At 38.4% G+C, this 12,017-nt stretch overlaps 1 protein-coding gene across 15 annotated transcripts in view; it reads left to right on the forward strand.

Moving 5' to 3' along the window:
* The window catches only part of ESRRG (estrogen related receptor gamma), a 580,472-nt gene that overhangs the window by 426,898 nt on the left and 141,557 nt on the right, over nt 1-12,017 (forward strand). For all 15 annotated transcript variants that reach the window (XM_032466768.1, XM_032466760.1, XM_032466757.1 and 12 more), the window contains one exon: nt 6,554-6,670. In XM_032466768.1, coding sequence (XP_032322659.1) covers nt 6,554-6,670 — 117 coding nt within the window. The remainder of the gene's footprint in view (nt 1-6,553; nt 6,671-12,017) is intronic.

Below are 12,017 nucleotides of genomic sequence, written 5' to 3' on the forward strand. Positions count from 1 at the left end.
TCAGATCTTTTTCTTTTAAAGGCAAAGAAAGCATCATCTACTCCTATTTGGGAAGTAGGCCTGAGCTTCGCTGTGAAAATGCAGTCATTTGTGCCCACATACTGTTATGGCTTTTATAAATTACACCTGTGATTATCAGAATTCAATCCTATAGAACCTTAAAGAGCCCAATATCAAAAGATCTTTTCTGTACTCACCTACCTCCCACCTCATGTTTTAGCAGGGAGAGGGGCAGCAGACAGGCAAAGAATATGAGACTCTGGCATAACCGCATGTATGAAATTGCTTTGCTAAGAGCCGGATGTGACAATTAACCTGATGGGACCTCCTCTCCTCCCACCTCTACAGGCCACACTGTACACTTCGCAGGTGGATGGGGCCCCTTTGGGAGCCTGGCGCCCCCTTTCCTTGTCACAAGTCTGGGGTATCCTCCTTGAGACCTTGAGGCAGATTCTTGAAATATCTGCAGTGACTCTAGTTCTTTGACCTTTGAGGGTATATTTAAAATTTAGAGATGAACAACAATCCTTTGGCATCATGTCTGGCGATAAAGAGGCCAGTCAAATGTTTTGGGTGAATATGAATGGAATGTAATTTAATTCCTCCCCCATCTTCACATTATAGCTTTGAAGTGGCTCTACTGGCAGTGCTAAAGGAAGCTTCAAAAAGTGCTTGGAGCCGTCCTCTGGGAACAGATGTATTGTCCCGAAGTAACTTACTTTGAAGTCTAACTTTGGGTGCGTTCTTTGAAAATAAAATAGCACCCTTTACTTACATGCACATTGGTGGAATTATAACTTTTTTTGGCCATAGATATGTAATGACTTATTATTCCACATGATAGAATCCCAGCTATAGATAATATTACTTCCTATTTCAGGAGGAATGAGGAGAAAGTAGTTAAAAACAAAAGAGCTTTGAAAACAACACAGAAGAGAAAAGGGAAGCGAGGGATGTGACATCGCTGTTTGGCAAAACCTTTCCTACTATATAATAGACGATTTTCCTTCTTTCTTTTTTCTACTTTTGGGCACTGAAAACAAAAATACTACAGATTATTGCCTGCGTGTTTTTAATGTTCTGTAATTGTGTACTGAGGCAAATCTCATTATTTTTAAATCACTTAATGTTGGAAACAATAGGATAAACCCCACTTGGAGTGCCCTGTGGGTCATCTCAAGCCATTTGGTTCCGTTAATAAAATTAAAACAGTTGGGGGACATATACAGATGCTTTCAAATTGGCTTTACAATGATGATGTCTGTAAGTATGAAAAAGAGGACAACTCTTGGGAACTCCATAAAGCCAAATGCTTCATTACTATGTGCGGGAGATGTGAATCGGAAGTAAAAATTTGACATATATTTTTATTTTGAGATGCCATGCTAATTTACATCATTCAGCCCTTTCACTGCCAAACTGTAGAAGTCCATTAAGTGACTGAAAGGAATATACAAATTATCCACTGGCACTCCAGGCTGGAGTTTTACATCCACCCTGTTATTCTATCCGCCAGCTAGCTGCAAGATTCTATTAAGCAGTAAGTGAGAAGATTATATTGCCTGCAAACTAATTGTACAAAAGACTCTGAAATAAGTAATCAGAGCCCGGACCCTCTGAAAAGCCGCCAGGAGATATTATAAATTGCTCTATCATTCTTGTCAGCCTGGTTTAAAAGCCCAGAGCTTCTGCATTGATTTGGTTCCCTCCGAAGCAGAGCTCACTTCCCCAGCTCTTGACAAAACTGGGAAAACTCCAGTTGGGTCATCAGCTGCTGCCCAGTTCAGTCCCTGGTGCCATCTGACAAACATGGTTCAGAAAGTAGCAAGCTATAATCGAAGAAAACTCTGTGTCTAAAATGAGAATCCTGGGCTGTGAACAATAACTTGTGCATCCTCCTTAATGACTGTCCAGTGTTAACATTCCAGGTGCTCACAGTCGCTTCTGGAAATATTTTTGTCTCATTTCCACTTTTCGTGAATCGAAGGAAAACAAGTGCCCCGTTGAGATCATAGGGTCTCCTGGGAGTACTGTCTTTGAGCCATTACCAAAATAGATGTAACAGTGTTGCCCAGGTGCTCGGGGAGGCACATTTTTAGGATAAAATGCTTTCTTTACGAAATAGAAAAAGCACCAGGGAAGGTCTTTCAAGGGCAGAATCTCATGGATCAAAGACCATTGGGTGGGCGATCATAGCCAGCAACAATGAACTGAGGAACTCAATGGGAGGGCTTGGAAATTAGAGAGGTTTTCCTCCAGCAACGAAGTTCTTTAGAATGATGTTGATTTGTTTTTCAAGACAAACCAGTGTGGCTTAGTGAAATCAAGGTTATCATCCATATATGTCAAGACAAATTTATTGAAACAGAACATTTGGCTGAAAGATGCCAGATTCATCATGAACCATTTCTATACACTTAGCTGAAAATATATCATTTATGAAAACACTTGGGACCACTGTATTTTTTTTTCCATTCACATTTTTACAAGAATGTCATGTCTCCTATAGCTTAGGGAAGATTCCTTTACCCCAATGTAGTCATTTATTCATTTTTCACAGTGCAGTTCAATCATGTGCTCCTGTGGGAAGAATTCGCTGACTTTCCCAGGCACAGTCTCTGCATCTGTGGGGATGTCTGTGTGTCCACGGGCACGCGGTGCCCACTGAATCCGGGACCACTGCACCACACACTAAATTGTATTGTTATTTGTTGTTGTGTCTTATCTACTCTGTATGAATAGAGATTCCTCAAGAGCAGGAACTACCTCTTTCTTTCCCAGCCCCGTACATGATACAAAATTGCAGGCTCATTGATAAGCATGGGGGATTCAGCAATGAATGAGACTAAACTCCACCCTCCAGATCTCATTCTAAGGCGTTATTAAAAATCCCTCTGCCTTTCCGTTTCTCTTTGTCATTGAAGAATTATGGAATGGAATGGTTAGAAAGAGAACTAGAATCCTTCTTTTATGTGATCAGAAACTTCCATGTGGTGATTTGACAGTTTTCCTTCTGTTTTTGGAAGAAGTTTAAAAATCTTTAGCCAATCATTTATAGAAGGGTCATCCATAGATGTAGCCACCACTATTGAATCACTCCTAAATGTTTTCCGCAACGTGGCTCCAATTCTTAGGACACTCATTTTTTAAATAGTAGTAAGTATTATAATAAGATAAACATTAATTAACTATTTTAGTGCCATTTATCTATATTTTCATATTTTGTTTTACTTTTATTCTTATTTATATCAAGTTGTACTTTTACTTCCTTTAAAGCCTCTTAGTTTTTTTTTGTTTTTTTCCTTTTCACACTTAACTCCTCAGAAACCTTTGTATTTTCCTGATTTTCTCCTTGATGAGCTCTCCTTTTGCCATGGATTTCCATTTTCGTCAAAGCTATTCTTTAAGGTTTTGAAAAATTAACTAGATTTTCTTCTACTTTATTATTATTATTATTATTTGACTTGTGAAATGGTTTTCCCAGTGTTCTTAAATTAATATTGCTTCCTAATGGGACGTCCAGCTCACTTGACCTTGTGGGCAGTGCTCTATATGACACTGCCATAATTGATGTTCATAAAAATGACCTTGAGATATCAAAAAAATACAGTCATTTAAAATGTATTCTTTTACTTATATACTACTTTTCGGTGGAAGATTTCTCTACTGCATAAGCAATAATCCTTGTCTTCAAGATCTTACCATCTAATGGGGAACATGCACGTGGAAAGGTTAAAAAAATCAGGCACGTCTGTATATGATGAGAGTATCTGAAAAGATATGAGAACCAAGAAATCATTTTTTGCTAGGATGGTCTGAGAAGTTTTCATGAAAGATTTGAATGGAATTTGAGTTGAACATTGAGCCTTGGAAGTAATTTTAAGGAGAAAAGAGGAGCAAAGATAGATCATCCTCAGAGGGATGTCTGAAGGACACAGCAAAAACGGAATAAATCAAATTGGTGCATCAGAAAGTTCATATAAGGTAATCATTGTAATGTGGCTGGAAAAGTGGATGAGAGTGAGATCGGGGCAGGGATTTTGTTTGCTAGTTTAATATTTTACATGTAATTCCGGAGGCCATAAGAGTCTGTTGATTTTTTTTTTTAAGTTAGGTTAGCAACATGATCAAAGCAGTCATAGGAAGAGGGAGATGATCAGTGGTATGCAGCATGGATTAGAGCGGGGTGGAACGGAGGCCAAACGCCCAGTTAGGAGATAACTCCCATAGTCCAGGTGTGAGCTCACGCAGGCCTGATTTAGGGGCCAGTTAGAGGGGCATTGTTGTGAAGGATGAGGATATAATTTTCAAAGAGGAAGAGGAGCTAATTTGAAAGGACAGATGATTATTTCGAGTGTGTGCAGTGGTGGGTCATCCCAGTAGGAGTTTCCAGCACTGGGGGTCAAAGAGGGGTACTGGTGCTCACGCCTTGATATTGCAAAGTGAACAAATTAAGACTTCATATTGACTTTTCAGGAATAGACAAGGGAAGAAATGCTGTTTGGAAAATATTTTTTCCCCTTTGTAACTGGTTATTGTTCAGCATTTGCCAAGAAAACAGAGGCTTATGTTTCTTTTTAAATAAGCATAAGGAGAGCCACTGTAGAGTGGAAGGATCTGGTAGCAGAATACTAATTAACCCCTAGGAAATTACTAGCAACACTCTCTCGATGCAAAATAAATTTTCAGGGAAAATTGCAGTGAAAAATGGTTCATCTAAAGTTCAGATTCTAAATCCCTTTATTCCCAGCCAGTGACCCAACCAGTCTGGTTCCTTTGACTTATCCTTTGTTTCCTGTGTAGCATCAGTAGTATCTCTAAGCAAGGTGACGGTGCGTGCTTCTATTGATGCAATTAATATTACTCTTAATATTTAACCTATTATGTTCAAAAGTAGTTGCTTTTATTATTATAAATGCCCTGAATTAGAATGCTAACTTAGTCAGTTTTGATAAGCTTATCTCAAGTTATAATGCACAGGCTTTTTTTTTTTTTGAAGTTATGCATACTTAACCAATTTCCATAGTTATAAAGTGGTTAGGTATTACTTCCTGTTGAATTAGCAGTTGCTGAGTAGTTGAGTCTTTCTACAGTGGTGCCATCCACTAATGTGATATTTAATGAGGAGACATCAGTCCGGAGAAAGGTAGTCAATATAAATCAGTGTTTACAAAGTGTGATTAACTCTGAAATATTTCATCAATGCTGCAGTCCCAGGCAGACTCTATGCTAATTACTAGAACCTGCGCGTGTTTCAGGGGACTTGGATGGACCCTGAGTATTGCAAACATGGAGCAGCAAAATTGCAATTATGCTCGGACCGTCTCTGATGACAATTTATGCATTTGGTGTGATGACCTCCCCCTTCCCAAGAGGGCAATAAACAGAATGCATTTTCATTAAGATACTAATGCACTTAATCACAAGGGGAAAGGGTTAGGAAGTAACGAAAGACCTTCAAGCACTATGTGACAGAGCTGATAGAGGAGAGAGGCTCTATTTTAAAGGCAGCTTCTTTACAAAGCTGTAGGCAGCCCCAGAGCATCCTGCACACTGCCGCTGGCACTAATTGAAAAATTTCAAGTTAAAGTTTGGCTCTTCTTCTGGTGACATCTTTATCATTTCAAATGTGTTGTTACTAACATAAATGATGTAGACTGTAATATTAAAAATATAATTTCATAGCAATTTATTGTTGTTTATAACACTTCCATGCAGCTTGAGTGTTTATAATTAATTATGCAAGTAATGTAATAAACATGATGATAATGATGGTGGTGATGATGATGATGATGGTAATGATGACGGCGGTGATGTTGGTGATGATAATGGTAATGATGATGGTGGTGGTGATAATGGTGATGATAATGATGGTGGTGATGATGGTGATAATGATGATGGTGATGATGATGTTGGTGGTGATGATGGTGATGATGATCATTATCAGTAAAGATTTTCCAAGCATGTAATTGTATTGAAAGGCTCTGGTAAGTGTTGAAGTGAGAACCATGTGACTTCAGTTCCTGCCCTCCAGTCCGTGCATGGTCCCAAATTAGCCTGCTGATCATTTTTCACAGTGAGGTTTATGCTGTTCAGTGTCAGAAAGACAAAAAGCTTGATGCATTCCAGTATTAGTGACCAAAAGAAATCCAGGATCAATGATACAATAATACAGTTTTGATGTTTGTGTTTTTATGGAAATAATGTGCTTGGAAATGTCAATCCTAAGGTTCTGAAAGACTGCTACTTTTCAAGAGCGAACTAAGTGTGTGTGTATATATATATATTATTTTTTTTAGCGTAATGTTTTAAAGGCTAATTTTAAGCTTAGTCTTTTGAAGAGCTTCGCCATGTATTTTTCCATGCTTGATGCATCATCATTGGTTGTTGCCGAGCATCCGGCTTCCTGATATTTGTGACATCCTCATGAATCCCGTGACTTTTGTTTGAGGGAGGGACCAGGAGTAGCAGAGTTGACGTTGCCTTGAGGATGCTAGTATTGCCTGAGTCTTGCCAATCTAACAGCTTCTCTTCTTCAAACTCTGTGTTTTAGGTAATATAGAATATAGCTGCCCTGCCACGAATGAATGTGAAATCACAAAGCGCAGACGTAAATCCTGCCAGGCTTGCCGCTTCATGAAGTGTTTAAAAGTGGGCATGCTGAAAGAAGGTAAGGCTGGTGTGCTAGTGGCCCTGTGCTTTAGGCTGGGGGCAGGGGGGAAGGGGACGGACAGGGAATCACAGAAATGTTAGAGAAACCAGGAAGCAGTGGGGTCACAGTAAGTACCCAGAATCTGCTGCTGGTGAAATACTCCTCCTTTACACCTGAACTTTCTGATCCCTTGTGGCTGACATCGGCAGGAGGGGACAAGGTAGGACATGTCTTATGTGCAGCTAAACGCACCAGGTATGCGTGGCAGTTTGGGTTCTTTTCATCTTTACAGTTTGCACAAGGCAAAGGATGAAGAACAGCCAAGAGGCTACTGTCATGGTCCTTTTGCTTTCTTCTCACTACTAGGTTTACAGACAGATTCCCCCTCGTCTTTATTGAGGTGTAACTGACAAATAAAAATTGTATATATATTTAAGATATATGACCTGTGTTTTATATGTATAGTGAAATAATCGCCATGATCCAACTAATTAACATATTCATCATCTTTTAAAAAATTGTATTTGTTTTGTTTTTTTGGGGGGGAAATTAGGTTTATTTATTTATTTTTAGTGGAGGTACTGGGGATTTAACCCAGAACCTCATGCATGGCTAAGTTTACACTCTACCTCTCTCTTCCTTCCTTCTTTTTCTTTCTTTTTAAAATTCATCTTAGATGTAAAGCACTCTTGATTCTTTTTCTAATCTTATCTTTGAAAGTTATTTTCTATTATAAAGAGTTTGTAATAATGATACTAAAACTGTGGCTTTCCAGTTGGGGGTAACAGCAATAAACACAAATAATAACAATGAACATGTATGTATTCTGTGCTAAACAAATTGCCTAAGGGCACAGAGCAGTGGTGGAGCCAGGAACTGAGCCCAAATAGTCAGATTCTACAATTCACTCAACTCTCCCACCCAGATCAAAGGTCCTGAAGTATTTGTATGTTTCAGTATGTCTAGTGAAACTAACATTTTAGCTTGGAGATAGAGAAAACTTGTTCTTTTCTGTAGGAGGCCTAGATTTAGTTTTTGGTTTGTTTTTAATGTATTACTGTACACGGGTATGTTTTTGTAGCTGTACATTTTACATACTACATTCAGATTTTACTGTTTCCTTCTCTTCAGAAAACTTGCCAGAGTTTAAAATAAATATGCGTTTAGAAAGTAACCAAATGGAAATGGGTTGATTGAAGTTTGAAAGAAAATGAGGTAGATTAAATATTTAAATGTGTTGTTTCTGTTGAGTCTTAGAGTATGTCTTGTTCCTGGGGTTGGCCATGTGAGTTTGTGTCATTTGTTTTTCCTGGAGATCACCTATTTTTAAACTTCTAAATCCAAGGAGATCCAACTGATTATTCTCCAAAAAGGACCCAAGCTTCAGTTAGGTATGACATCACTACATCTCATAATTTCTCCTGGATTGTTCATATTTTTATTGTGAACAGTGAGTGTCACAGTAACATGCAGGAATCAGGCTCTTTTCGAGGATGTGGAATTCGTGTGGTCTTACTCCTGTCCACTGAGAACTACTCCCTTGACTAAGAACAAAGAAGACTCTCTCAAAATCTTCTCATCTCCAACTTGAAAAAAAACTATAAACAGACAAGTGTGTAACTTTATCATTCAAGTCTTAGGGAAAGATGGTCAAGATATTTTTCCAAGTGAAAAAACAAAACAGAAGACAAATTTCCTAGTTGTCTGATTCAATTGATATATGAATATATTTTCATATTAAATAAGTTTATATTAAATTTATATTAAAGAAAAACATAACAAAAATTTGTATTTTAGTAACTGATATAAATACACACACATACACAGATACTGCATTGATATATGTGTGGAGAGATGGAAGGAAAGAAAAGATTGGCGACAGTGTTACAGTGGTGAATAAAAATTAGAATAGGGGAGACTTTTCTTTTTCACTCCATAGCCTTTGGCACTGTTAGGATTTTTCCACACTTAATGTGTTTTACATTTGTAATCCATTTCCTAAGTATTTATTAACTTCCTCTCACGTGCCAGGCATTATTCTAGGCTCTAGTACTGCGACATTGAAAAAGATAGTTGTGGTTGCTCTTGCTCAAGAAATCTTATGTGAAAAATGCCAACGGGACAGCAGTTTTGACAAAAGAAAACATAAATAAAAATCCAACAGTAACAACCCAACCCATATAAAAAAGAATTTTCCCTTTAGTTAGGACAGTGGTGATCGCTTGCTTTTCTGTGGTGGAAAACATTAGCCTGGTAATTGCCTTAAACCCTATTGCAAAGTAACAAGCAGAACGTATTTCAGAATGTAACAAGTGATCGACAGGAATTTTTTGGTCTTAATTATAGGAAATTGCCACTTAGTTGAGCTATAAAGACTCCAACTAAACGTATGCTCATTCAAAAAGGCTGAATTAAGAGTTCGGAGCTGAGCAATCCTTAGTTTTAAAAAAGCAAATCAAATTTTTAAAAATGTTGCAGAAGTGATATATCAGTTAACACTTTGAATTGGTGTGTCCTGGATGTGGAGTTTATTTTCAAGCTAAAGTGCATGGAGATATGTCACCCCTACCAGGCAGATAGAATTTTCTGGATTCATTTGATTTCATGGCTATAATTTACTCACTATTTGCCCAACCAGGATGAAGGAAGAAGTAGGAAAACGTATTTTCCCTGAAATAATTTTCCCCATTGTGCTTTCAAGCAGGAGCCGTCTTGAAGGGGGGTTAGAGTGACTGAAGACGTGTGAACTGTGTTTAATTAAACATTGTTGGTGAAAGTCAATGGGACGGGTGCTTATCTGTAACTCACACCTCTTCCGTCGCCATTATCAAGCCTTTAGAGGGACTGTTTTCAAGGGAATTGCTTCTGTTGCTGATGTACTTAAATAATAATTTATTTTCCTTTACTTCCTTGTGCCCACTTTGGTGGAAAAAATATCTCGAAGCCCTCCCCCCCAAATAGAAAAGAGGGGATGGTTATGAGTAACTATGGAATACTCTCTTCCTTTTGCACTTAAAAAAATACCGTGAAATAGTGCATCACACCCTGCATATAAATGCACGATTATGTTTGGCCGTCTCCTTGGCTCAAGACTTACCTTCTCCTCCTGGAGAGAATGATACTGTCTTAAACGTATCTTTATGGATGGAGAGGGATTTCAGTCCCGTGCAGTATGTCAGAGATCATGATGTAGTAAATCTATTCAAATGTAAACCTGTTCAATTCAATTACCAGTCCGTAATAAAATTTGCGGCTACAACCCCCGTGTTGACCACAGCAGTCCATACAGGCCGATGGCGCAGCGGGTCTGGAAATTGACAGACAAAATCTATTTAAACAAAAAAACAACATTAGTTCTGGAATCTGAAATGCAATCAGATTTCAACAGCTTTGATGGGAACCTTCTTTCCTTGAACAGGTATTTTTTTTCTTCTACAAGCCAAATGCATCTTAGATAAAGTGCTGCCTGAGGGAAATGAAGACACTTTCATTAAAAAAAAAAAAGTGGGTTTATATAAAATTGAGACTTGTTTTGCCCTTTTGAAAATAATACTTCTTAGTTTTATTGGCTGGACGTTACTACTAATGATGTGGGTACGAAAGGAAAGTGATGGCTTCGCGGGTAAACGACTCCCGTGACATCGCAGTGTGTATACTTAGATTCCTTCAAGACGTGGCTTCTCCTTAGGCAGCCCCAGAATCATATCTAAATAAACTATGGTTTTAATACTAGAACTTTGGAATCAAAAAATGTTTACCAGTTGAAGCAAGGAAGCCATTGTGTGGGGGAAAACAACAAAACGCAACCACAGTACAAAACCATGAGAAGTACGATTAAAAAGTACAAGGGAGTTTGTTCGAATCCAGGTGGTTGTACCGTTCCCTGTCCTGAAAAATCCTCTTCGCTCTTCCTGGGCTCTACTTCCTGCTGAGCCTCAGGAATGACCAGGGCACAAATGATGGGCCAGCAGTATTTTTTCAGCATTATACCTTACTGTATGTCAGAGAAAACCCATCTGTTACCAGATATCTGGTCTCAACATTCCCTTTTCATTTCTCTCTCTTTTTTTTTTTTCAGTTATTATTTATCTGAAGGAAAAAATAAGAACCAGTCAAGGGCCACCTATAAATCTGGTCAAGATTTATTTTTATTTTGATCTCTCTCCTTAGTTATTTAAAGGTTATTGCAGGGCATACTGGTTCAGTTTTCTCTCTGTCAGCAAACAGAGACATTTTAGGAAAGCAATAGTTATTTTATTTAAGTATAGAAGTCACCTGTCAAAAGATTGAAGAAGGGCTTTTTGCTCTTTATTGGCATGCTGGGCTTCACCTTGGCAACTCAGGTATTTTTCTTTGACTCTTGCACACGAAAGCAAGAGGTGCACATTTGTGTACAGAATTATATCCTCCAGCCAGGCCAGCCTGCGTGCCATAGTATCGATGAACCAGGGCAGCATGGCAGCCTAGTCTGGTTGTTTCATGCCAAGAAAGTGTGCCTTTGACTTTGCTTTGAAAAAATCAAACCAGAAAAACAGTTACTTAATCTTTCCAATCATCAGTTTTGTCATCGGAACAAATGATAGTAGTAATAATAATGTTTGCAGATAAAGTGTTGTTGTGAATATCCAGTAAGATACTGCAGGTTAGGCGCTCGGGCGTGCCGGGTGGCTTAGAGCACGGACCAGATCAACGTTAGCCGTTGTTCCTGGAGACGGGAAGGGTCCAGCTTTCGTGTCAGATGGACCTAGATTCAAGCCCTGGCTTTACCGCCTCCTGGACCTGGGGCAAGTTAGATGACCTCTAGGGCTCACTTGATTCAACCTATTTACTCATAACCATAGAATTTAATCCTTTGTCTACCAAAGAAAATGGACAAATCACACACATTTTAAAATGTATAAGAAGAAATAGAAAAATGCTACCAACCTCATAGGTGCATTAAATTTTACTGAGGTAATTTTGATATCAGAGCCTCGTGAAAAAAAAATCAGAGGAGAGAAATAAGTTTTAGCACACCTTCATAAATATTAACTGAGCTTCTCCCGTGTGTCTGGCAAAACATTGTGCTTTAGCTCTTAATTTTGATTTTTCCACTACCTTGCCTTGTGATTTTGGGCAACTCCATTCAACTCTGTCTCCGTTTCCATATGAGCCAGGGAGCAGTTAGACGACTTTCTTTTTTATCCCTTCTATTCTGAAATCCTATAAGTTTCGTTAAAAAATGATAGAGTGTCCATAGAAACATGATACCAATATATGCCGGAAAGATACTTACTAATTATGTTGCTGCTACTGACTAGATCCATAAGTTTGAAGGACAATAAGAATTATGATTCGATAAACATGGCCAGTGAATTGTGCCACT

Source organism: Camelus ferus, chromosome 23, assembly GCF_009834535.1.
Source record: "Camelus ferus isolate YT-003-E chromosome 23, BCGSAC_Cfer_1.0, whole genome shotgun sequence".
Classification (NCBI taxonomy): Eukaryota; Metazoa; Chordata; class Mammalia; order Artiodactyla; family Camelidae; genus Camelus; species Camelus ferus.